Raw genomic sequence first — 27,631 nt, forward strand, 5'->3', positions numbered from 1 at the left:
AAGAATGCACAGTTCAGTAATGGATGTGGAAAAAGGATGCGTAATAGAAAACACAAAGTGCATAGACCTCAGCAGAAAAGCAGATTTGCACGGTTCTTTTTATTCAAATGTTTTGAGAGCTATGTTTTTATGTACATATATAAGTATACATATAATACTTGCCATCTTTGGCAGCTGTTGTTTAATGCATACAAGGTAAACAGGTACTTTTCATAATGAAATCTTGTTTAGTTTGATGAGGGGCATGAAATACTGAAGTAGCTGCTTAGCTCACTAAAGCTGTTTCTGGTCTTTAGTGGTGAGTTTTCTTTCCAGTTTCCTTACTTTCAGTATTTCATGACTTCAAGTCACCCAAGATTGCTACAAGTAATACAAACTCTGTCAAATGTTGTTGTTGGTTGTTATTGTCTTTTTTTTTTTTTTTTAAATTCTTCCCTTGGTTGTTGTGGGGGTTTGTTTGGTTTTGTTTGTTTGTTTATTTGGGTTTTTTTGTTCCATCTTGTCACTTCAAGCCTCAACAGGAGATTGAAGCACCTCTGGATAGATCTCATATAAAGACATGGTGGGTTTCATATGTGCACCTTTTTGAAAATAAAGTAGGGTCACACCCTTTGCCAATTTCCAGGCATCAACATCAAGTCAACATCAAGAATTTCTACACAAAAAGCATGCCATAATGAGTTCACAACACATCAGCTACAGAAATAAATGGCAGCTTTCTTTTTTAGAGAAACTACAAATGAATTAAAATAAAGCAATGAAAAAACTTCTTCGCATATGACACACTTATGCAGAGCATCTATTTATTCCTGAGCAGGCTGGCAAGTATGTGGTCAAGTGGGGAGAGACAGAAAAAGAATTTTAAACTGAAAAATGTATGGTCTGAAAAAGGCACAAAAGACAAAAATTCTGAGGTCTTTTGGAAAAAAAAAAGAAAAAGCATTATGAAAACTATTCTTAAACTATGTTTTATGGATCAAAACAGTATTTGGTTATGATGATAAAACTGAGCATTAAAGTGATGCAAGGTATTAAAGAGCAAATTTCTCTTTAACTAACAAAAACCCTGAAGACTTCAAATGGAAAAAACTATTTAAAGAAAACACATGCTTATCTCTTTAGAACCTTATATTCCAGTGCCTTTAGATATTCAGTATATAAATCTGTGTATAGAATCAATAGGAATTCAACCTAGAAAACAGTGTGCATTGTTTTTTTGGTTTGTTTTTTTTTTTAATTAGTACTCCTTACACTTCAATCTCATTTTTAAGACTGGCAAAATTACTTGTGACAAGTATTTAATGTTGAGATTATGGGGTATGTTTCTTGTACAGGATTTGTAAAATACATTCTCATCTGTCTGAATGCAGACACATGGTCACAGAGCAGACAGTGCATACAATTTATAAGAGAGATTTGTAGTAAAATTTAGATACACAACAACAAATGTCTCAATATAATACTAACTTTGAAGCCAGGTGCAAGTTATTCAAACTGTACATGTACTTTTAAAAAGATACTGTCTTTTAAAATGTTTATATATTGAAGCATTTCCATTAAGATCAAACACTTATTAAAACCTGTAAAACTATAGCAGCAATATGGGAGCATATCTAAGCCACATGAACATTAATAATTAAAATAAAACCAAATATGAAATATTACATTTCTAAGATGTTTGTGTTAAAGAATTGGTAACACACAATTACTTATGTCAAACCAGAGCATCTGGATTTGTTCATCTATGAACAATACTGTCGTATAGTCCAGCATTATCAAAGAAGTGTTGATTGCTGACTTTCACCAACACCATCCTGGAATGTGTCCTGGAGAACTCACTCGAATCCTTAATTCCAAGTCTGGCTACGATCCTTTTTTCGTCTTTGCTACAGGAACTAAGGATGCTTTTAAATATGGATTCCTTAAAATGAGCCTTGTTTTATTTACACTATTCAAAGTTTACTTTTCCTTCCAACAGCAAAATGTGCAGGAGGATTTACTACATGCTATACAATGTAAAAATAGACTTTAAAAAGTCTGAACAATGCAAGTAAAACTGTACAACGTTTGTTCCCTGCTCCAGTTCATTGCACTATTAAGTTAAAACGGATGAGATGTCATGCCCAGACGACTTACTGTAGGATCAGAAATTCCACGTACACACAGAGGAGGTAAATGTATATCTTTTTTAGGTATAGTGCCAAATGAAAAAATACTGTGAGTTATATCCACGGAAAGCTTCTCATCACAGAAAGGAGCATGGCTAATTCTGAAAGGCAGCCCTCTTCATGTAGGACACAGAACTGCAAAAGGACCACAAATACATCTTGGTAAACATCAGTGAAGTTGGTCTGTATAAAAATGTAATTTATATACTAAAATATTTAAATGTTGGATTCTACCCTATTAGTAACACAGTAAAATCTAGAAATCTTTTGAAACTGGCAATTAAGTTATCAGCCTCTCTCAAAAGGTAATTAAGTGACACAACCCACTATCTTTAACTAACTATCCAGAAATGAGTTAACTCAAGGTCATGTCTTAAACAGTGCTTTTTGAAGTGTTCTATGAGAAAACAGAACATTAAATAACAGGTGACGCATGCAGCTGTATTTTAAAAATATGCACTGACAATTTGAGATTCTAACTCTACTTTCTAATTCTGGTGCGTGTACAAGAATCACACAGTGGGAAGATAAGACATGTCCTTCACGTGTTTCTCATTCCTGTTTCAACGTAAGACACAAACCTCAGAGCAATCCAGCTTTCAAACCAGTGCTAGCACAACACAAAAGCAAATAAAGAAGTCAGGTGTAACAATTAAACAAAAACTTCAAAGTCAAGAAAATAAACGTTCTCATTATCTGAAACATATAATTTAAAAATAGAACCAGGTGTAAATTCTTGCCTTATTAAAACAAAAATTATTTAAGGTTTTACTTGAAAGAACAGATATGAAAGAGCAAGGTGAAAGATGGAAAATGACTGTTTTCATGACATCTGCATTTAGAAAAAACAAAACTAGGTATTTCATACATTTTACTAAGTAGTAATGTATAGCATATTATTTGTAGCACTGTATTTTTATGTCACAATTACTGTTTAAGGACAAGACTGTTAAGGAAAAGAACACAGAGCTTATCAGTAAATACATCTTATAACAGCTTACTGTAATGACACACCTGATTACAAAGGCTCTGAATACATACTTACATATTGTTACATAATAGTTATGTTTCAAGAATGTCACAGTTATTTACACTTATTTGTGTTCTTGAATTAAGGAAAATATTAACCTTGAAAAGTGTGCTTTTTAAGATAAAGAATTTCAGTGTTGGTTTGGTCCTTCGTTCCCTGTCAGCAATTTCATTCCCCTACCCTTTTTCAAATCCCAGTTTCTACTTCATGATATCTAGTGATAAAATATAATAACAATATTGACATATTAAAATATATTCAGAAAAAATTAAGCACAATTGCAAATGCTGATCAATTTCATGTTACCATCTATTTTAATTCTAAATCTATACAATATTAAAATATTACAGGAATCATATGCTGGTAGGAGAAGAATTACAATTTACTTGCAAAGCAAGCCACTTTTCATTATTATTAAGTTCAGGATAGAAATGATCACTGAAAAGTAAAAACAAACAGAATGCAACAAAAGAGAAAAAATCCCTTGAAAATAATTTAGGCTTCAACATGAACAAGAGGAGGTAAGTTACTACATTGGACCCAACTCTACACAGAGTATGTACTTAGTCTGGCTTTGGGACACTTACCTGTGAGGAAATATTCCCTGTGGAAAAGAGTCAGGGGAGAGCTAACTGACCCCTGGAAAGAGGGACTTAAGCATGAGAAAAAAAATTGATATTTTTAACATTTTAGGGGACACAAGGGGGCGGTATGAATTGGGAAAAGAGGATGCTTTTAAAAAAGCAAACATCAGAAATAATTTCATACCTAATAATCCTATGGAGAAGTACACGTTTTTTTCCCTAACATGAAATGCACTAAGTTGCGCTGTTCTTTGTAATTTCTTTATTATACTAGATTTGCACATCCTATGTTCTGAGGATTTGCAGCATTTCAGAAGCATTAGCTGGTTATGAAAAAAAAAGTACAAGAATGATCCATGGAAGATCAACAGCCAATCTGGCTGCAGAATTCTCCTTCAAGCTTCAATTCCATGCTCCAGCTCTTGCCCAAAATGTCTTGCCCAAACAAATCTATTCAATCATTATTAAATGAAGACAGCAACTATTAGACAATGCAGACAGAAGGGATCTATGCATGTCTTCCTACATGATCCAAATTTCAGAATTATTTTGGCATTTAGTTCAAGTTATTCAAGACAGTGAATGCTACAAAATACTTTGAATTTCAAAGAAAACATAAACTCATTTCACTGAATACCAGCAATGTGGTATCATTTCTTACTGCTTCTTACTGCTTTTACAGCACTTCTTACTGCTGAACCTTACAGTTCCATTTACCTTTCCAGGCTCACAGCATTCTTTTTTAATCTTTCCCATAGCAATGTGCAAACAATACTCTGGTGATTGTTAAAATAATCTTTTTCCTGATATTTTTTCTTCAGCTCTTGCTTTGAAACAATTTTAGTACCTTTTCAAGAGTGGCCACCAATATCTGGGAATGTTTACTAATAATTCTGTGGACAGCTGTAACACCCACGTAAGAGTGCATGTTCTAATTTCTTACATACCACAGAATAACAAGACAGTGCTGCTTTAAAAAAATCGTTAAGAGCTTACTTTTAACATTTTTTTTTCTTTGCTGTGTGGAATAAAATATAAAGATTGAAAGAAGGTTTTACCTGTGCAGACAAATGACAAAATAACCAGATTTTCTATAAAGCTACACATATACCACTATCACGTGTAACACACTGGTTTTTTTTTGTTGTAAGATTGGAAAAAATGATTCTCAAAGGAACAAGCAGTTCACAGATTTTAACAGAACAAAGTATGCTTGGTGATATAATTCACACATTTCACAATTTCATTTCTTGATTAATGCTTAAGAAAAAGCAATAAAATCCATTCAGTGTAAGACAACAGCTGGATCACAGAGGAGAAAACTGTAAAATGAATACAATTACCACTATACCATATGGATTATTACCACTGGATACAGAACTTGTTTTGGAAAACAAATTCAAACTCCTAAATCTTCATAAAGATTTCTACCTTGCTAAGACATTTTACAGTGCAGCAGAATGTTCAAAAAGGAAGTCACTACTTATATTTTGGAATGTAAGGAGTAGGTTGGAATTTCAAGTACGAAAGCTGAGCTGAAAGTTGATCTAAGTGATTATAGAGAATTCATCTAATCTCCCTTTAACAAGCTTTAAAAATAATTTCCAGACAACACACAGGTGGCTGGGAGTATTTTGTGGCATGAAAGCCTCACTGAGGTTTCAGACCAGAAATTTTAGTGGCAGAAAAAGAGAAATGGGTTACAACTTCAGAAACAACTGGAAGACTTTGTCTGTTCCACAGGATAAATCTGCATTACAATGGAACCCTGTTAGCGGAGTTATAAATATTTAACATAATGTCAACAGCTCAGTTAAGGCTACACTGAAAGGAAGAGTAAATTTCTGTGCTCACTAGCTTGTGCAACCACCTGCCACTTGTGCACACAGGCCCACACTTGGTCCTGTTCACTAAGGAAACGATAGCTGTGGGGAAATTGCCTTTTCCTTTCAGTATGAGTGATGTGAGTGATTAGTCTTCATACTCCCATCATTCGTGTTTTACAATTTAGAGATAACGGTGCTTGCATATGTATGATGTTTTTGTAATTGTCACATCTAGCTAGTAGAACATCCCTGGTGATTTATAAGTCACAAGCATGCAGAGGCAGGAGGGAACTTCAGTTCAAGCTTCCCAGATCATCCTATCATATGTTCAGGTAATCTATAAGCCTTCTTTGCAGGAGGTTGCTCCATTTCCCTAGGCAGCCAGTTTCTTCTCAGTATGCTAGTAATCTGAAGGTTTTTCTAGACAGCTATATCTAAAAATAAGAGCAGATACTGTAAAGAGCACTATTAAATCCAATCACTTTCTACCAGATGTATTAAGAAGAGCAAAATTTTTTAATTACTGACAACAGTTGGGCCAAAGATTGTGCCTTACAAAACTAAAGTCTAGTGCCATCCCTATTAAAAAAGCCTTGACCTTGATCCTACATGGTTCTCAGCTCATATGCAAATACATTTGTCTAGTTTAAGAAGAATTTTTAGAAAATGTAAGTAAACAATAGAGAAATCATAGGAATTAACTAAAAGGATCTCTGCATTCTTACTGTATGTGGTAGTTCTGCAACCCTATACAAAACTTAGAAATTAACCTCTTCCAACAGGAAGTCAGGGTTTCTAGAATACTGAACAGCTCTTTTCAGATTTTCTGAAGTACCAATCCACTATATAACTTAAACCTGATAGTACTGTCAAATATGCGTAAGATGAGAGTGTCTGTGTAAGAAACACAAAAAACCTTTAAAAATCAGATGGAGTTAAGTCAATGATTGTACATTTGAAAAAACAGCTAGACTTGGAAAGCGTGATACCAAAAGAAGAGAAACACTTTTACAGCACATGAAAAGCAGAACATAATATACATTTGAGTGGCAGCTGTTTATTCAGATCTTGGGAGTTTGATGCAAATGCTGAACTTAAAACAATAAAAAAAACCTGGGTATAATTTATATGTCAAGAATTAGGTAAGAACATGAGCATTAGTAAGATTTAGGCAAAAATGAAGTCAGAAGGAAAACATTTAAAAAAAATCTGACAACCTGGAAACTACCTGGAACAACTCCTTCAAACTAAAGCAAGCAGCGACTTTCAATGCCTGACATTCTATCTATTCATATATCAATGTATAAGACTGGAAAATGAATGACTCATACAAAAACTTTCAAAATAAAATGTGAAGAAGGTGTAACAAGTGAAATAAATAAGTAATTTTTACTATTGATCAGAAGGCAACACTTAAAATGACGCTATAAGCACTTCATATAGCAAACGCAGTTTGAGTTCTGATTCTGAAAAACCTGTACAATGTATGTTGCCCCATTTAACTTCATAAGCCAGATCTCTTTGCTCCTGCTGATGTCGTTCAGCTGTTTGAATATACACCACACACTTACTACATTATACTATCACAAACAAAATAAACATGTTTTATTTATGAACTGTATGCTCAGAAACCTTGAACAAAATAGAATATAAATGAGAGTTATGTTGATAGAAGGGCAACATAATTCACGAATGCTGTAGAACCATTTTTTCAAATACACCTTAAATGTACTTTAAGTTAATTTAGAATAAAATAAAATCCCTGCTAAGAAACATACTCACCCTTTAAAATATAGTCTGTTAACAAGCTTGGCACTTTCTCACTATCTTCTTTCATGGCATGCAGAACTAACGTAAGGAAGAAAGCAAAGCAGATATTTAGCCATAAATTAAGCACAGCACTCAAAATAAATACCATGGAACTGTTTCAACTACTCACAGGGATATCATGACCAGATTAGTCAGAAAACTCTTAACTGAAATATGAGAAGATACAACGAATGAGACACCACTACATCTCCACCTTTCACTTGCATAATTCTCACTGAACTCCACAGTACATTGATGCAAGAGTCCCATTTCATATGGAGTAAAATGTCATCAGACATAAAAAGAACAACACCTCTTCCCTATAAAAAAATTTCACCTAAAGAAAGCCACCACACCCAAAACTAAAATGTGCGAACAACTATTGATGGGCTGGAAATCTCAGGCCACAAAAGTATGCTCCATTACTTAATGTGTTTGATCTTCACCTCAAATCATGGAAAAATGATGCTTTTCTGGAGAAATATTGATGTGACTTATTCTATGAAAATATCAGTGGTGGGTTTTTTCCTCCCTGAAATGGCGAATGTTGGCTGCTGTAGCTTAGAAAAATTTTAAATATATGACTGAATTTGGCAGTAACTTAGAATAATGCCAAAATGTGATTTTTGTGACGTATATGAGGTTAATCTTGTCCATCTTTCCTATTTCTGAAGAAGGGAAAACAAGTGGAATGGCAAAACGTGACACATACAAGCTTGTCTGTTATTCCATAATGACAACCAATGACAATCCTTTATAAAGCGCTCTGGACATGACTGAAAGAATCAAAAATACAGAGTTATATCAAATAGCAGTAACCTTCACATTCCTCGTACGAGACTCTAAACTCTAATTATAACAAGTGTTTAATATAATTTTTTATGTTAAAGACAGACATTAGTGTTCATAATTATGGAATAATGCACAGCTTTGAAAAAAAACCCCAACTGAACAGCCCTAAACACCTGCTTTACTGTTGGCCTTAACAACAGCAGAGACCGAGTCAGAAACCTGCAATGGAGTCACAGGATCAGGTTCCAGCCACAACCAGCCCACAGAAGTCAGTACTATTAATAGTCTTTACAATGCATTTGTACAAGACATTCTGTTAATAAACTGTCATCACAAAATGTTTTCAGGAGGCTTTAGTCTCTCTCTGCTTAATATTTTCAAGAGAAATTTAAATATGGTAAGAGGATAAAATTTCACTGCAGGAATAGACACAAAATGAGAAATCCGTTTGTCATAAAATAAGTATGAATTAACAGCTAAGGGTGTCTACTGTAGAAAAATAAGGGAAATTTAATTCCTGCTTAAATATTTAATTTACTTCAGAATTTAACATTATTTATTTTCTCTTTCTAGGAAATAACCAATGAGCCTTTTACCACTTCAGCCACCTGTGGAATCACAGAACTGTACTGCTGAAAATCACCTTAAGACATAGTTAGATCCAAAGATCTAATAAAATACACTGACGCACTCTACCATCTATTTTTAAACTGTTCCTATAAGCCTCAAATGAAGGAGATGCCACTGACTCCTAGATATGCTCTGTTGTATTAAATCACCTTAGTAGGTAATTTTTAAAAATACAACCTTATTTTTTCTTGCAAATTAGAATTTATAAAAAACCAAGCAACCAAAGAACTTAGAACTTATAAATAATTTTGAAGATCTGGCTAAAAAGATGTGAAGAACAGGGAATTCAAAGCATTGTCAAAACTCTTGTTTGGTTTGGAAATTCTAATTATCAAAATTTACTAACAAAAAACCCCAAAACAAAACCCCACCAAAACTACAGAGAGAAGGCAGCTATTTTAAAGGCAATCAAACACAATCATTATGCAACTACTCACAAGTGTCTTGACATCCACGTCAATTTTTCAAAGTCATTACAATAACCTCAATAAAGCACAGCAAGTTTAAACAAACAGGGGTATACTGGGCACTACATGACAGTATTGCTGAATTACATGACATGCAGTATTTTCCATAAGGCCCAGCTGTCAAAATAATGTGAGAACTTTTACTCTGTAACACATGCAAGTTTCTAGCCTTCAAGGTTTCAGTGAACAGATAGAAAACTAACATACCACGAAGGCTCTGTTAAAGCTGGCCAAAATGTACGGTTAAAAATTATGGAACTTTACATACATGGCATGGGGTAAGAGGGGAAGGGAAAAGTATACGGATTCATGGTTTGGAGCAAACACAATTGGAAATACAAAGAGGAAAGGATCAGTGGGAGAACTTCATATGCTTACTTTTGGTTAATGTTTGAAGATCTTCAACAGATGGGGGTCCATTTTTCTTCTCATAAGGAATGACGGTTGTCAAGTACTGTCAAATGAAAAACAGAGTTACTTGAAGGTCCTTTCATGCAACTTTGTTGCTTGCATTTTATTTTGCAAAAACTGTAGCAACTGAAATTTTTAGCCACAAATAATCATATTTTACAAGAGATTAAGATTCTATCTTTCCTATCCCAAAGCCTTTATCACAGAAGCCAACTTCTATTTTTTTTTTCTTCCAAATTATGTGGCCATTTCAGAACCCATGCAGCTAAACACTAAAAAAAAGTATTAAAAAAATTAGAGCTGTTTACAGTATAAAGCTTCTTTGCTAGGCTTCTTCCTCAGAGCCTATGCACACCAATAGTGAAGTACTTCATATACTGAAAGTACTTCTTATAATCAAATCAAATAAAAGCTCAAAGATCAACCTTCCCTCAAACAACACTATAAATGCAGATGAACAACTGTCAAACTTGCTCTTAAAAAAAAAAGAGTATAAATATCAAGCAGGCATCATGAGTTATATCTAAAATCAGAAAGTAATTCTTTCTTTCCAGAAAGTACATAAAAAACCTTTCCAGGTAAATATGGATGTAACCTTTAAGTAACTTGTGAAACTAAGAACAGCCACCTTTTTAAAGGATTCCAGAGCACAATTGATGCAGGCTGTTAGGTTGGCTACCTTAAATAAGGCATTCAGGTTTGCAGAAGTGTGCTAAGAAGTATTTGGGGAAAAAACCTAAACAGATCTTTCGAACTCAGCATATGCTTTGTTTGAACAGCCTCAAAACAGCTGCAAGATTTTCTCAGTGACTGGTTAACTCTTACTGAGAACATGGAACATTCCAAAGATTTTGACAGATCAAAGCCCAGTCCCATCTCCGAAGGTGATCTAGTCCCCTACGCAAAGAAAATTAGGGTGCCCCTAATTTCAGTTAGGTGAAAATGAAAATGGACAACTTTCACCTTCTGCTGCTCTACACTTCCAACCAAAAAGAACAAGGCAAGCCTAATGAAATACAAGTCCCCCCATTTATAATTTGATTTAAACTATCAATTTTAATAGTTGAGTGTGCTACCAGATTGTTTCAAACCAACTCAATTTTTTTCTATTTACTGAAATCTTTAATTCTTGTCTGCTTAAAAAAAGGCAAAAATTTCTCAACTCTTTCAAGATTTTCATGCCTGAAGTGCAAACAAGAATAATTTTCAAATTTCTGAAGCACCCCTGTTGCTCTTTTAGTAAATGCATTTTAGATGATATCTTACTTTGCAGCCTATATGGACGCATATTCTTCTTAAAGAGGTCAGCATTTCAAAAGTACTGAAATCACTGGAATTTTCTCCAGTGGAAAAACCTCCCTCCGTTCAATTCATAAGAATTTAACAGGAACTTTATTCTGGTTTAAGAGCTACAAGGCAGTAGGCAAAGCAACCCTCAATCCCTCATCCAACTTGAGACCTATGTAGTTCTCCATGCAACAGGCAGAAAACATGTTATACAAGGTAAAAGGTCTCCTCTACAAGTAACAGCACTTCAGTGAGAGTCAAGTGTAACTCAGACTCTGGTGAAGAGGTTCACTTTGCAGAAGGAGATCTGAGTGTTGCCAAACGTTGCTACAACCATTGCCATGTTTTCAGTAGGATCATGCACCTCGCACTCAAAAACAGCATCTGCCCAAAGCCAAACAGACTCAGTTCAGTGTCACTTGAGGGAACCAATTGTACGGGATGCACTGACACCTCACCAAGACCTGCAAACACAGGGTGCTTTTCTCCCTCCCTTTCCTTTTGGCATTTTCTCACATCCACTCAGCACAGCAGAGGAAAGTATGCAATGCTTCTTAGGAAACAGTCGATTTTCAATTTCTTCTACAGGAGATGTAACCAACCAAGTATCAGCAGAGAAGTGTCCACTGAATGAAATGACCAGAATCGATGGCCCGATATAAGGCTGTTGAATCTGCCAATGTCAAAGGTGAAAGTGGATCTATGAACTCAGAAACCAGACCTCTGTCTTTTCCAGCCTTCAGAACTAAGTGGCATTCTACCCTTTACCTAGACAATGAACTACCAGGATATGTTCAGGATATGTTTCACTGGACCAAATACCAATGTATCCCTGATTTCCTTTTCCTGTAAACTCCACCTATCATTTTGCTTCTCTCATAGTAAAAATTATAAAAAAAAAAAAAAAAAAAAAAAAAAAAAAAAAAAAAAAGAAGAAAAAGTAATTTCTTTCGTAGTTTCCAGAAAAAAATTCTTATTCTTATCAATAATTTGCAGTGTAACAATCAGTTTCTATAATAACACTATAAAAATTGCTGTGTGAAGGATAACATATTATGAAAAGGATGAAAAGGGTCTAAAGTGTAGCTGATTGACACAACCAAGTATTAAATCTACTGTGACCTCTAAATTTTTGGAGCAGATTTGATGATAAACAGCAACTCCCACTGCAATTTGTAATCAGAAAAAGTGTCTGATATGCCTGAAAATCAAAATTAAGATGTCTATCTTGAATTTTCTCCTGGAAATATGATCACAGAAAGAGCTACCAAGATTTCAATGGCTTTTATGCAGTTGGGTGTTGTTTTGGTTTTTTTCCTCAACTGCGTTACTAGATGGGAACAGGAAGTGCCCACTGGAAGTTTATCTTTCAATGTTGAAGAACTCCAATTAATTTTCACTTATGTCTCAAACATACACACAGAAAAAAGGCCTAAAATTTAAAAAGGGAAGTCCCCACTATCAGAGGGTAGTAGAAGTGGTAAATACCACTAAACTTAAAGATTGAAAAGAGTTCTAAAATAACTGTTCAAACTTGTCATAAACTTCGTGTCGTGACATTATATGTAGGAACTTCTGCCTTCCCAGGTACACAAAAAATTGTCTGTCCTTGCATTTTTTTTTAATCAAAATTCTAGATTATTAACTAACTCTTCCCTGCTAGCAGAAAACACATGAATGTGAGTTTATAATGACAATACACCCTGAAAAAACACTCAAATTAATACTGTGAGAGTAGCACTAAGAAACTGAATATCTCATTCTTGTTTTACTTTGCAACTTGATACAATAAGAAGATGACACCAGTGTTTCAGAAACAAGGCCAGGGGTTTGGTAATGTGACAAAAAAGCCCAATCAAACAAAAACTTTCCAGACAAAAAACAAATGCCATAGAAAAATGGATTTCCAGGACTAAATCAGAATAGATTTAACCTTTTTATCTTTCCCACCTTTCTCCACTGTAGTTCCACTAACAAGGATTTTGTATAAGATAAATCAGGGGAAAAGTATGATCAACATGAAGAATTAAATTAACTCAAAAAATGAATGGAGGAGTATCCAATCTGTTATGGTTAACATATGATTATGCTACTTATGTCTAGAAGGAAGCAGTGAAAGTCTTTTAACGAAAAGTGTGATGGGGTGGCATAGCTAAATATGTTCACTTCATGACAATACATGACATTTAAAATACCTAAAGGTACAGGTAAACAGCTGTAATTTATTACTAAATGGTAAAGATAGCAAAGAAAAAAAACAACAGAGCTGTATCTTTATTAGTACTGAGGTAATATACTCAGTTAGGTAAGCTCTGGCTCTGCACATGTGTTCAAGATCCCAAAAGCTGGGGGCAAATATCTGGATCAATGTATTCATAAACTCTCATACATATCCCTTGCCTGAGAAAGTGGGTAAATCCATGATTTTTAACCTCATGCTTCCGGAATGACTTGAGAGTTGTTGTTTTACCTCCCGAAATCCTCTGTATGATACAACACTCATCTCCCAGAGAAAAGTCTAATCAGCCTTGACTTCTAAACTACCAGACAATTTATTGCCTCAACGGACTTCTCACCAGGAGAAAAAAACCTCTAATGCACTTCTTTGGCACAACTGCATAAACTATAATGGGTGGGTACGTGTTAAATAATGTGAAATACCAATATTTTGAAATGTGCACCAAAAGACTAAATAATAGCATAAGCATCAACAGTTCACTAAAATACAGAATGCATTTAATAAAATACATACTACATTTCTGAAACAAACAGGTAAGTTTTATTTTGAAATAAGGCATAAGAATCTTGCCTCTGAGGGACATACAACATCTCATGTATGGCTCAGGTATTTTATATCACTAATCTGCATTGCACACATTTGGCTGCTTTTAGAATCATGCAGTTTCTGAAGGCAAGAGACATACAATATAGCCCATGCATTCTCCAGGTGCTACTCTGTTTTTAGATATATCAGCTCTGAACATTCGAAGAAAAAGGAAAACAAGACTTTTTTTTCTACTTGGAGGTAGTGTGCAAGTTGTTAATGCTGAAGGTTGAAATGCTACATCTAACCTGACACATATTATTTGACTAGATATTAGATTTTTACAGACATGCAACGTATCTGAAGCATGCATTATGGCTTTTAGTCTGGGGTAAGAAATACAGGTTATTAGCTCAGTGCATCAGGGTATCAAGTCCTGAATCTCTCAAGCTGTTGAGGAGAGAAAGAGACTAAAGGCTGATCAGAGTCCTGAGACAGGGAAGGAGCAGAGCTTCTAACGTTATCCCATTTTTTCCTGTCTCAGCATTTATCTTTAACTACTGTCAATTTTCAAGATCTCAGCTCCTGAAAGTGCAGGCAAAGAATGAGAAAAAGAGAGAAGATAGCCCAGCACCTGTTTCTCTCCACTTGAGTTTCCAAACGTGTGGCGGAAGCCATTCTGTATGACATTTGAGATCCCTTCCATGCTGAAGCGCTAAAAGTAGTGAAAACACAGCAGAGAGAAAAAAAAGGCACAGAGAAAAGTTCAGAGGACTATTAATCAGTATTTATCAAGACTGTGAAAGACAAATGACAAAGACAAGCTCTGCGATGTATTTCAGCACATTTCTATTTCTTCATTCATCTACTTAATTTTTTATCATTAAAAAGCAAACCTTGTAATGGCAGTTAAGCAGTGTTTCTACATCAAAATTTATTCAAATAAAACCCTCACACTGCAGACCTGATAACTGAGACTTGCCTTTTAAGGCTGTTTCATTTTGGAATGCAAAAAATAGCATTTTTGGAAGTTTAGTTCACAGTAAAATCTCCTCTAACGTTTGTGTTTGAATGATATACATTTAAAGACACTGTTGATACCAATTTTTCAGATTTTAGGCACCTACTAGAAACACTGTTCAGTTTTATGCTTTCATGCTTCCTTTTCCACAACTGAAGCAACAATTACAATTCCCCCTTTTCTGCAATATGATAAAACACACAAAATCAGTTAATAATACACCCATATTGATTTCAAGCTCCATTACATAGAATTGTGGAATCCAAGTAAAGAAAAAACAGTATATATACTATAGTACATATAGTATATATATATATATATAGTATATAAATAGTATATAATCCGACCACAGTTTTTTTTCTTGAACTTTGTAATCCTTTTCGCTTGCTGGATAACACAAGTGAAATAAAATTTAAAAAAAATAATTTTGATGTTTAACATGCAATATAAAAATAGAAATATAAGAAGAAGCAGCTGTCAAGCTGCTGAAACAGGGCAGTAAAAAGACCACACCTCAGCATGTTTATCAGAATGTATGTCTATATGGGAGAGGGAATAAAATGTGCTGTAATACAGTATTCATTTGCTTTCTAAAGCACAACAAGGTCAGTAAAGACCTAAATGTTACCAAAGCCATCTTAACCCTTTTAAGATATCCTGCTTAGAGGAACTGGTATCTTCAAGCCTGGACTATTTTTAATTGCTCTCCAGTTTGCCTTTATGAGAGAGGTAAAAGTTTTAGAAGTCTAAGAAAGTGATTTACCCAAAGACTGTATCAAGGACAAAAACTGAAAATATCTATTTTCTTTCAAATTCAATTATAGTATCTAAAGGGAAAATTCATTTTCTTAAGAGAATGAAAATTGAACTCTACTTCCAAACTTTGTACTTAAACGAGACTTCACTACAGTTAATAAAATTACTAATCTATACATTATTTATTAATAGAAACTCACTCTTCACAAAGCTACTTGAACATACTATCTGTATGCACATTCTCAGCACTTTCTTAAAAATAAAGAAAAAAAAAGGAGTGTTGCAGGAAGGAAATTCGCACCTCTTTCTGGGAGAGGGCTCTAAAATCTATATCTAGTGACAGTGAAAGCTATTTTCAAAGGAATCACACATATGCAGCATACACTCTTACCTATGAGCTAGTCTGTTCACTCCCTCTTAGAAAGCAACCTGACACATGAGCATCTTGAAGCGACCAAATATGAAAATATCTTATACTGGGATCACACAGAGTTATAATTGCAAGCATCATTCACGTTTCTAAACTTGAAACTAACTAGAATAGCTTATGAATCACTTGACTCAAGTTTCAAAACCAAACAATTATTTTTCTTTCTAGGTAAAATACCCCTTTTTGGTTCTCCATGACTGAGAACCAAGAAGGAACTTTCACTGTGCTTTTGTAAAGGGATGACAATTTTGTGTGGTTTTCCAGACATATACTTTCTTAGAGTTTCACTAAGATTTAGCTACACACATAGGTTTTTAATTATACAAATGAGATCAAAACCCCATTTAGGTTATGTCACAGGTATCTTATTCTTGTAAGTTTAGGAATAGATTCTGAAGTGTTTATATTCCATTATAAATATTCATTCCTTATATTTGAAAAGCAAACCCCAAAACCTTTTCATGTTAAACTGAAGTATTCCTTCTGGGACTTAGCCAAGATCTAGAAAACCACATTTTTTGCATTCTATAAGAGCCACTAAGAAATTCAAACATTAATATCTCAAATAATTTAAAATTATACTAGTCAGAAAGAAAGAAAAAACTGCATTGACAAGCTAATAACATAATTTCTTTTGTTATTTGACTCCGATTATTGAACTCTGCTTGAAAGACATTTTTGTTCCATTTTCCCTTTTGCTGCTGTTCTGTAAACAACAAAACAAATTCTGCCCACCCTGTACATCTGCACTACACTTTGGCCTTATCCCTGTCTCTTGTTGGATGTAGCAACTCTGCCCCAGGTTAAGAGATCTCGGCTAAGACTTTCACTTTTTTCCTACCTAAAAAACAATACAATCAATAAATACTTGTACAACTACACCAACAGTACTTCCTGCAAGACTAACACATACTAAAATTCACACAGTGAAACCAAACAGGTAAATGAGTTTGCCTACTGACAAAAGAACACAGAGAAGTACATCCACAGACAGTATTTTCTGGAAGAAAGGTATGCTGGCTCCAGGCTAATTTGCAAACAGTTAAAAAAAATGTTTTGGAGTATGGGAAGAGGAAAACATTATATAACCTTATGAAAAAAATTCCCAATAGGAAGTGCCTAAGACTTGTTTGCTAATGAAGGCATAGAAGCAGGTGTATCAGGTATCTTGATATAATCTAGGACTGCTACTTCCCATATAGAAAAAACAAAACACATTTTAAAAGAATAAAGAGCTATAAAAATTTTCTTACTGTTCCAGGCATATGACCTCTTTCTTGTTTGCCATTCTGAGGACTACCATTTTTCAGCTTCTTTTTCTTCTTTGCAGTTTCTTTGTGTTCTCGCTGTTTGTTTTGCACTTCAATGAGGACAGAAATGAAGCTGTTTTTCACTTCCTTCTCAAACTCCAACTCATCTCGTAGAGCCAACTGCTGTACCAGTTCCTCAGAATAATCCTTAATAGCAGTTTCAATTTCTTCTAGCAGTTCATTTAATTCAGCAACAGACAATCTTTTTATTCCTACAAATATTTAGTATAAAAAGTAATCTGTCAAGATCTGAAGCATGAGAAAACTTGTGGGGATTAAAAGAAAAAAGTACCCTGAAATTTCTCACAACAAAAAATTCAATTCTTAAACTACATTTAACTCTTAACTATATTTAAACTCTAAACCAAAATTCCTAAAAGAATAAACACATCCCAGAGGCAATAAGATTAGCAATATGAAGACAGGTAAAATTTTTCTTACTTCTGAGAAATATGAGATAATCTGCAAATATGAAGAGGGTTGGTAGTTAAGGAAGCTGAAGTAAGTGCTAAACTTCTGACACCGCTGTTAACTATTACTTTTTACCTGCACTCACTGTTCAAAGTAAAAGGCCTTCATATTTTCTGACACGACAATCAAAACTTTGGCATTTCTGGAATCCTTGGGTTTTTCACCCATAGCAATATAGAAACTTGCTCTATGAGTAAGGAAATCTTCTTGGTAATACTGCTAAGGTATGTATGCATATTAATAAAAGCTTGTGACAAAGTTTTATGACAATATTTTTAGAGGCATTTAGCAGCAAGACTAGCAAAATCCTCCAAATTTTCCATGTAGTCAAAAGCATGGCCTTGTGTTGCCCGAAACAAAAACCCAGATCAATAGCATTAATAGTTTTGAGACAGCATGAGACTGAATGGGTCAAAGCTAAAGCAGAAGATTGTAAAATGTCAGTTTGTATGGAAAAAACAAATGTCCAGGTTCGCATTTTAAAGGTACTACTGGGTCATGTGTTACAGAGAGTGAAATTATGATCAAGAAAATGTTCTGAGGGTTGCTTGGGTAAAAAATGTACACATTATTTGAGGACTGCTTTCTGTTCCAATGTAAGTCTGACTTCCTGACTCAGGAAGCAAGTAAGTCTCAGCAGTTGCTATGTCAAAGAACGTAATTTTAACTGGCACTTGAGAAACAGCTAGTCCTGATTACACTGACAGGTACAATCTGTTTAAGGACACTGAATAGATGTTTGCAATTATTTAGTTTCATAAAATTAGTCTAGTAAATATCATGTCTAAAAAAATTCTTGTAAGCGAAAGCACCGACAGAGAAGTGTTGAAAAATATAAATAAGGCCACAAACTAGAAAAAAGCGTAGCTCTCAGAAGCATCAAAGGTTATATGTGACATGTAGATTTTCTGCCTTAAATTACAGCAGGGAAAATTGACTGGACAAAGCTCCTTGTCACTTATTTAACTAAAGAAAAAGTAATGAAACCTGTTAAGACAATTCTCTGTCAAGGAGACTTTTTCAGAGTAGCTTAGGCCTTAAACTCTTGTTCAAACCCTGTAACAATACCAAGGGAGAGCAGCTGTGAGTGCTCCCAACACTTAAGAACCATCTTCACAGCCTAAGAAACAATTGTTCCAAAAACATAGGTGCAGGCTACCCAACTGCAGTCCTGACTTGTTTATGATAGATCGGTTGTGATTATCAAAGTCTACAAAGGGCTACATAGGAAATAGTCAGCTAATGTAGGTGAGTGAAGACAGGAATTCAAAACCAGAAGACTACATGGACTGAAACTTAGATATGTAGGCTCAAGAACTCACTTGTGTAACCACAGCTTGACTGCTGGACTGCCTTAATGCATGTCTTTTCCTATCCAAGAAAAAACTAAATACAAGCTTTGATTTCCTGCTCTGAATCCTAAACATGAACAACTCTGATCTATCCTATAGAAGCCAGACAGCTTCCAGCAAAAACCTGCAAAAATTTCAGAGAGGTGCGGACCAACACTGAAGCACCTTCACACACTGAGAAAAGGTAACAAGAGTTCTTAATAAAACAGTGACCTGAAAGAGAAGAAAGTAGATTCTGAGAAACTGGTGAAGCAAAGTTAAATTAACTGCCAAAGTAACTCAAGGCACAATTCGGTTGAGACTGACCTTTAAACCATAAAGATGAAACAGAGAAGATGGAATCGAGACAAAGCAAAATAAATATGATATGAAATACCAAGCAAGCTTGATTAGCTCCAAACCTAAAGACATATGGAACTGTCAGGAAAGCAGGAAGCCCTGCTGAACATAATACATTTTGCTTTCACATTCCTTAAATTTATGTGTTGAGACAGTTGCGAGTCCAGCCATGAAAATGGTATCTCCTCCATAAATCTGGAAAGTAGCAGAAACTGTAAGTGATGCCTCAAGAGGTTGGCCACTTTTCTGAATCTTCTACAATTTATATTGATGACCCAGACTACAGGAAAGAAAGCACTAAACTTTATAAGTGGGACTAAAGTATAACGATGCTCTAATGAATATTCTTTGAATATCACCTTCTAGAATTGATTCTGACAAATGCATGGATTAAACAAATTTTTCCACCGTGAAACTGGTTAGTCATAGGTTTCTTTTTCATACAATTCAATCTATTACAATTAAACTATACAGGTAGTTTCTTTGCTTTTATGTAGGAAAGTACAGATGATTTAATTTCAGTAGTAGACACATAGGATTTTTTTAACTTTTAAATTTCTTGAAGAGGAATGGGAGGACTGAAAAATATTCATGGTCCTTATGGGGATAAAAGGTAATAGTCACCTTATTTTTGTGTTACTGTCTATGAAGATATGTTACAGGGACTGAAACAGTACCAAAGAAACACCATGTTCTTTATTTACTTTATAGCTTCCAAGAGCTTTAGCTAATCTTAAACATGGGCGTCAAGAAAGTGTCTCACTTTACAGAAATTGCGAAAGTTTAATAAAAAATTACCAATTTATCACTTTACCCATGAAGAAATCCCATTCCACTGTATCAGCCTTCAGAGTATTTGCTTTAAATTGAAATTCTATAAAGTTTTATTTTCTTTCTTAGTTATGAAAGCTGTCAAAGATAAATCCTCTATTTATGTTCTTAATCTAGACTATTCTTTCAGGGCATTTTGAAAATATTTTTGAATACAGAATATCATAAGAAGGACTTCCTATGAATTAAACACATGGCAAACTTACCCTTTCAACTATTTTCAAAAAGCATAAAGCAAAATACTTAATAAATATCACTTACTCTCTTCATAACTGTTGTTTGTACTGGATCTCTTGAGTGTTTGAATTTCCTGGGAAAGTATGGAGAGCCGATCTGATTGGGTGGGTGTTTCATCATCATCTGGATCAGGTGATTCCTGCATCATTTCCTCTATTTCTTCAATCACCTTTGAAAAATGAAAACCCTTATGAAAACCCTCCTGCCTGAAGAGAAACAGCCTGCAATTTGATGAAACTAACACCAAGAGCAGATGGAAGAGAGTCAACAAAATCATACTGACGTTTCTTCCCCATCCTCGCTCCCCAAAAATACCCATATCTTGTCACAGTAAATTGGTGATCCCATAGCAAGCAGTGTGTTGAAACTACATGGTTATTTCTATATGAAGATACACATCATTCTGCTTAAGAGAACTGAACTAAAGAGCAAGCTGCAGTATCTTTCTTGAGTATTCAGCTGAAGGAAAACACAACAAAAACCAATCACCTCTCCCTCCCCCTCCTTCACTACACTTCTCTACCTAAAAAATCCCCCAAAAACCAACCAAACACCAAACCAAACCAAAAGCCAGCAAAACCAAAAAAACAAACAACAAAAATACCACTCACCCACCCAAAAAATCCCACGCCAAACAAAAAAACCCAACCCAAGCAACAAAAACCCCACCCCAAACCACCTCAAAAACAAAACAAAAAACCCCCTCTGAACAGCCTGAAACTCTACTGTGCTTATGAGAAGTTTTATGAACTGATCCACCATAACCTGAAGCTGATTTGCATCCCTGGACATAAGAATGAGCCAGATAGAAAGTATGACAACAGAGAATCCGTGAGTGGAGAGCTTACTTTTCATTACACAAATGACCATATTTCTACCGCCTAAATTGTTAACTAGACATCTGAATAAATAACACATCAACTTTTACAAGTTTAAAGGCTGTAATCATTACTGAGATCCACCTCACAGTAAAAAAGAGCTGAGGCAGTTCAAGCAAACCTGTCTGTCATACTATTAATAACCCTCTTAATGAGAATTCATAGGTAGCCATTTAAATAACAAGAAAATATATTATTGTGTTTGCTTCCTAAGGCACGATCTTAATAGACCATCATTAACCTTATTCAGAAGAGCAAATTTCAAGATAACTGAAGTAAATCCATGGGTTTGGAACTGAAGTCTTTAGACACTAAGTAATCTGAAAGCTCAGCAGAAACACTGATCTGCTCTCATGTTAGGCAACAACTTCAAAGAATTCTTGTTAACAACAAAGCCACGTGAAGCTATGAAATGCACACAGTCATGCTGGAAAACTACAAACTCTACCACACCACTAAGACTCTGAAAATATTTTTGCTTTTTTACTCTTACATTTAATTTAGTAGCCTTTCTGACTAATTCATGGTTAGAAATGCATAAAGATTTCAAAGACCCTGGACTATCAACCTGACCTGAAGTACTGGAATACTTTTCAAATCTGAATGACATTGTAGTATCTCACACAGTATTACAACAGGAACAACCAAGAAGCTTAGCTACAGTGAAGAGCAAGAAGAAGAACAACAAAAAAACAGACTAAAAGAACATATTACACCAACAACACTGCTGAACACTTTACCTGCTCTGCCGTGAAAAGTGGTTCTTCATTGATACAAGAAACAATGATAGAATGCATATCCAACTGTTCTCTCAGCTCTTCATCATCTGACAGGTCAAGGTTCAAGTTATCATTTACCTAAAAAGCATGAAAAAGTGTATTTATATAAACATATATATACACACCCAAATGTGAGTGTATAAAATACATGCACATATATGAACCCCAAAACCAACACTGAATTTTAAGAATGAAACATGTTCCTTGCCTGCAATAATGGAATCAATAACTCTTGCTGTCAAATAACCTGGAAAATGAAATCAAAGCTGCAACTGGAGAAAGTTAAAATAGCCATCAGTCTTTAAAGTCTTTACATAATCTCTGCATATAAAGACCATATACACATTGACATGAAAGATATTCATGTAGATATACACATATCTACATGAAAGGCTGTCAATCCAACGTAGATATCTGAATCTTAAGAGAAGACAGACACTTGTCAGTGGATGGTGAAAAACCTGCCTATAATACCTAATATCACACAAACCTGTGACTTTACGTGCTTTTACGGTTCTACTTTGTCACTTAATAAAGGACAAGGAAAAAAGCTGAGAAGAGTTGATACTGAAAGTTGCTATCAGAACACTGGTATCACCGTCAGGGTCTTTTCAAAAAGAAAGAGAAGCAACACTGTTCCCATACATATACCATCAAGTTATACTCATCCTTCCAAACCAGAGATATACATATAGTAAAAGAAAAGATTTAAATTCCCTCCTTAATTAGTCAGGTATATTGTACTCTCACACAGTGATATATTCTAGTTTATTTACAAAGTTGTTAGTTTTCTCTGCACTTTGTCTATTACTAGATTCCAGCCAAACCAATCTAGAAAAGCCCTGCAGAGCTGCAAGCCCTAACCTTTGACATTTTGAGCTCAATTGCTTTTACTGGTCTTTGGGCTAATTTACAAGCATTATGACTGGCTGTACAAAGTCCTTGGCCTCACTGTATCAGTTTTCAATTTTTGTTGTAATTCCTCCAACTTTCTTAGTTTCTTCAGAAACCCTAACAGTTTTCAGATTAATTTTGAAGGTGCAACCAATATCCCCAGGTAGCTCATCTACAGGGGAAACCAAACAATTTACATTTTTTCAGTCCTCAGAATAAAGTCAAATGTTCACTTTTATCACAGAATCTGAATTACAATAACCATGTAGTGACAAGGCTCCATTAAGAATATCTCTTCACCTACTACACAGATACACCCCAATTTGACATTTTTTTAACATCTGCAGTTCTCAAGTATTTTTCCATGTATACAGGATTACAGCAATAATGACGGGACAGTAAGCAAGGGTAAGATTATCAAGAAGGAGATCAAGTTCCTCTTCCGACATGTCCAGAGATATTTGAGATTAGCAGGATATATTCTGATAACTTAGGCTAATAAACCACCACAGCATCAGCTGTAGCCTGTGCTAAAAGGAACACCTGGCTTTCCACACAGCCACACTCCAGGCCTCCTCCTGTCCTCAAAGCACCAGGGAATGACCTGTTTAAAAGCAATCTAGCAAAAATAAAACAAACAAGCAATTGCACAATCCTGCTCCTTGTACTGCTGTGTACAACACTTCCACCCAACCGCTTCTTTCACTGAAACATACAAAAGTGTGCACAGATCTGTGACGTGAAGCAACTAAGATCAGATGAATCAGCCTTATTCACGTTACATTTTTTCCTACTGAGATAGAAGAGAAATGCTTTAAGTACAATTTCTGCAGCATATTATTAGTTTCAAACACATCACGGAAAGGTTGCTTGGCTGTTAGTAGTCCTGGTAAGAAAGTTAAAACAAGCTGCTAGCTGGCCCATATGTGCTGTCACATATCCAGAAATACTGCTGAACACAAAGAAGCAGAAAAAAAGTATGTCAAACACTCACTCCCAAACAGACAGGCTTTACACATCAGAAGGCGTGCCAGGTGGAGTGAAAGCTGAAAAACCTTGAGATATGTTTAATCCATAAACTGGTTTTCTCTCTCCTGGCAGCATATCTAAGATTCTTTCTAATCCAGCAACACCACTTTACACTTTTTATGTACTTTCTTCATAACTGCCTGCAAATAACTTACAAAAAAAACTATATGAAACTTTTTTTTAAAATATTATACTTAGTTCCTTATCAAGAAATCCATTAGTCTTCCAGTCCATTTTTCAGTGACACAAGGTCACAGCAGGAGGGGACTTGTATTTTTACTTAAAATGTAAGGATTTAATTACTCTAAAACCACTTAGAAAATCTGAAGAAGCACTCTAATAAACATTACAATAAACACAAGTCAAATTCAAGGGATAATCATCAGATTCAAATCAATAAAGTGAGTTCCAAATAGGCACTTTCACCTGCTGGACCCCAAAAACATCCTCTTCAGCAGAACAATCTTCACTCCTGTCACATTAAAAGCATCTATGGATTATCTAATGATGGCTGAAGTCAAACCTTTACCCTATTCTCAGGTTACACACAGAGATATTTTTACAACGTAACTCAACTTCAAAGATAAGCCACTCTTTTCCTCAGAAGACCTGCGAGATGGGAATTCCTCCTGGCTTCTCCTCCTGAAACGTTTTAATCCACTTATAAGAAGATCGGAGGACAACTCTTTCTATAAACCTCTCTGAAGCTCTTAATTCCCTGTTCACTCCCCGGACAACTATTCTAACTGTTAAATAAGAAAAACAAAACAAACTCTGGCAATTCAGTGTCTCATGGGCCACCCTTCATGTTAAAGAAGACACTTCACTGCAGATTGAGATGACCTTAAAAAAAGCCCATACTGGATTTACTAAATTAGAGTCTCCCTGCCTCTTCTCCTCCCTTACCCACATCAGTGTCCAAAATGAATCAGACAGCAGAAAGATTTTACGTGAAGCACTTTCTCATTTTATATTTTTTTCTATCATGCTCTGGCTCTAATGAAAATTCATCTAAAACTAACCCTGCATTATTCCAACCCAAGGAGATGCAAACATACATCAATGGTTGTTAGATTTTTTTATTTTTAAAAACCTCTCATGTATAATGGCAAGCATCAAAAATATTTTCAGCCATTTAATAACGACACTGTTTTATACAAATGCAAATAGTTTTATTTCCCTGCTCAGTAGAAAAGATCCAAAGAGGGTACTTCTGCTGATCAGAACTTACCCCTTTTTCTGAAAGATTCAGTGTTGGCAAGTGCAAAGCTCTGGTGTGGGAAGATTTCCAGTCAACTGGCATCACGTTACCATAATTATCAGTCAAAGCATTCCAAATCCTGGAGAGAGGAATAAAAGAACAAAAACACAGATCTTAAAATAAGCAGCAATTGATCAGCAACAAACATATTCTTAACGATCATATACCTCTATCAGTAACTATATCTTCCTCCCTAAATATTCATCTGCAAGTTACTGACAATATTTTTGGTTTTGAAGCTAAGAGAAAATGTTTTTTGATAAACATAATTTATTTTGCTTTTTAAACAATGTATGCACAGAAGTGAAACAGAAGAACAAATGAAGAGAGAGCTTCCATGCTAATTATATAACCATACTCAAAATATTTTTTGGGGGTGGATGAGCCCTTCCTTTAATGAAATCTTAACTAAGCTGTAAATTCCATTCCTAATGTTCCTGTTTTCCTTCTGCACATTAGCATAACGAATTAGCAGAGATTGAGTAGCAAATTCTGAGACAGTTATTTTTTTCTTTCCCTTTATGACAGAACAACGAACATACACAAATTATACTAAAACTTTGAAAGAATTTAGTTTTATCCAGAAGTACTCTTACTGAGTTTAGCCCATCACTCTGTCAATCATAGCTGTTTCTAGAGTGGCAGTACCAGAGCCTTGCACACGCAGACCCACCCTGGAGCACCACTTTAGACTTTAAACAGAGCAGCTCTTCGAGCAGGCTGCTTCTTAGTCACCCGGCAAGCCCTTCCTCCAGGCCTTCTGCTGTGGGTGGATGTTTGGAGTGGTTGCCTAGCTAAGGCTCAGAGGAGGTCAGAGGAATGGCCGAGGCAGACACAGAAGGGCAGACGGGGCCCCATCACTGCCCAGAATGATTCATGGTTCTCTGAACCTACCCCACTGTTTATACGACAGATATCTAGTCTCTTGCTGACAGGCTTTTTTTTTTTTCTTCTCTTAGAGGAAGACATACAATTCTGTTACCCTAAAGTAAAACTGCAGTATTTTTAATGAAGATAAACTGACTGAATTTACTATAAAATTAGAAGTATAAATACTTGTAAAATAATGTTAAAAAATGGAAAGTAGCATGAATCAGAAAGGCTCTACTGCTCAGAGGAACCCCACACACAATTAACACGGTTGATGCTGAGATTTTGTTCTTCATTTGCTTTCCGCACTAACAGGGGGACAGTGGGCACTTTGCAAGACGCTAAACGAACACTACCCCCGGTCACTCGGTGCTTCAGAGCAGGTACTCCTCGTTAGCCCGGCGGGGCCAGAGGCTCGGGGATGCTCCCACGCGTCCCTGGTCGTCACGGGGATAAAGCCGGAGGGTTCCACGTCAAACCCGCGCCGCGGAGGCCGAACGTGCCCTCCTGCCCGGGCCCGGCCTCTCGCAGCTGCAGCCCCGGGGGCGGGGAAAGGCTCCGCTCCCGCAGCCCACAAGCCCTGCCGGGGCTCGCCAAGGCCCAGGGGCAGCGTTTTCGAGAGCAGGGCTGTCGGGCCGCGCTGTCCTCTCAGGCCGGGCCGAGCCCCCCCGCTCCCCTCCGCGCCCCCCCGGCCCGCACTCACTCGTCGTCCTGCAGCGCGTTCTGCTCCGTGAGCGGCCGCAGCGGAACGCGGCTCTCGCCGCCGCCGCCAGCCCGGGCCTGCGGGAGCTCGAAGCAGAGGGAGAGCTTCGCCCCGAGATCCCCGCCGCCCCAGCCGCCCTTGTCGCGGGCGCTCTCGGGGCCGCTCCCCGCGGAGGGCTGGAATCCCGAGAAGTCCTGCCAGTCCCCCGGGTCCCGCTGCGAGGCCGCCGCCGCCGCCATCGCCGCCGCCGCAGCCGGGGACGCGGAGCCGCGCGCTCCCGGCCGTGCGCGCTCCCGGCGCCTCCCGCGGCTCGGGGCGGGCGCGGAGCGGCGGCGCTCGGCGGGCGGGGCCGGGCCGGGCCCAGAGGCCTCGGCTGTGCGGGGCGAGAGCGGGGCCGGCCCTCGCACCGCGGGCAGGGCTGTGCCGGCGGGGCCCGGCCGCACTCAGCACCGGCAGGTCGGTGTCTGTACTGACACACGTGCCAGCTCCCAGCAGGGGCGGCTCATCGGGCACAAGGGGGAAGCACAGAATAGTTTGGGTTGGAAGAGACCTTTAAAAGATCACCCGCTACCAACGTCCCTGCCATGGAAAGGTAGTAGCATTTGCAGTAGTTTCACTGTAACCTGCTGCGTGGCTTTCTCGCTATAATTTTCGCCTTCATGCAGCCACTTGGGAAACTAAGCTTTGGAGATACTTGGTTCT

At 36.6% G+C, this 27,631-nt stretch overlaps 1 protein-coding gene across 2 annotated transcripts; it reads right to left on the bottom strand.

Moving 5' to 3' along the window:
• Positions 1 to 80: 80 nt before the first annotated feature.
• Positions 81 to 27,199, bottom strand: FEZ2 (fasciculation and elongation protein zeta 2). 2 transcript variants are annotated; one of them, XM_050315548.1, is made up of 9 exons: positions 26,930 to 27,199; positions 25,327 to 25,435; positions 22,134 to 22,250; positions 20,540 to 20,684; positions 17,229 to 17,497; positions 14,403 to 14,483; positions 9,685 to 9,760; positions 7,391 to 7,456; positions 81 to 2,303 (listed from the first exon to the last, which is right to left on the bottom strand). In XM_050315548.1, the coding sequence occupies exons 1-9, from the start codon at positions 27,166 to 27,168 to the stop codon at positions 2,287 to 2,289; spliced, it is 1,119 nt and encodes a 372-aa protein (XP_050171505.1). In that variant the 5' UTR covers positions 27,169 to 27,199; the 3' UTR covers positions 81 to 2,286. The 2 variants fall into 2 exon arrangements, with proteins under 2 accessions (XP_050171505.1, XP_050171506.1); XM_050315549.1 differs by lacking the exon at positions 14,403 to 14,483 and having other exon boundaries at positions 26,930 to 27,194.
• Positions 27,200 to 27,631: the final 432 nt, after the last annotated feature.

This window comes from Myiozetetes cayanensis, unplaced genomic scaffold (assembly GCF_022539395.1).
Source record: "Myiozetetes cayanensis isolate MyiCay16 unplaced genomic scaffold, myiCay2020 scf2-11, whole genome shotgun sequence".
NCBI lineage: Eukaryota > Metazoa > Chordata > Aves > Passeriformes > Tyrannidae > Myiozetetes > Myiozetetes cayanensis.

Coding starts and splice junctions, on each gene's coding strand:
- FEZ2 (XM_050315548.1), bottom strand. CDS start 27,168: ATGGCGGCGGCGGCGGCCTCGCAGCGGGACCCGGGGGACTGGCAGGAC. Junction 17,498..20,539: donor AAACAACAGTTATGAAGAGA/GTAAGTGATATT, acceptor AAATATTTGTAG/GAATAAAAAGATTGTCTGTT. Junction 7,457..9,684: donor TCTTCAAACATTAACCAAAA/GTAAGCATATGA, acceptor TCCTTACGTTAG/TTCTGCATGCCATGAAAGAA.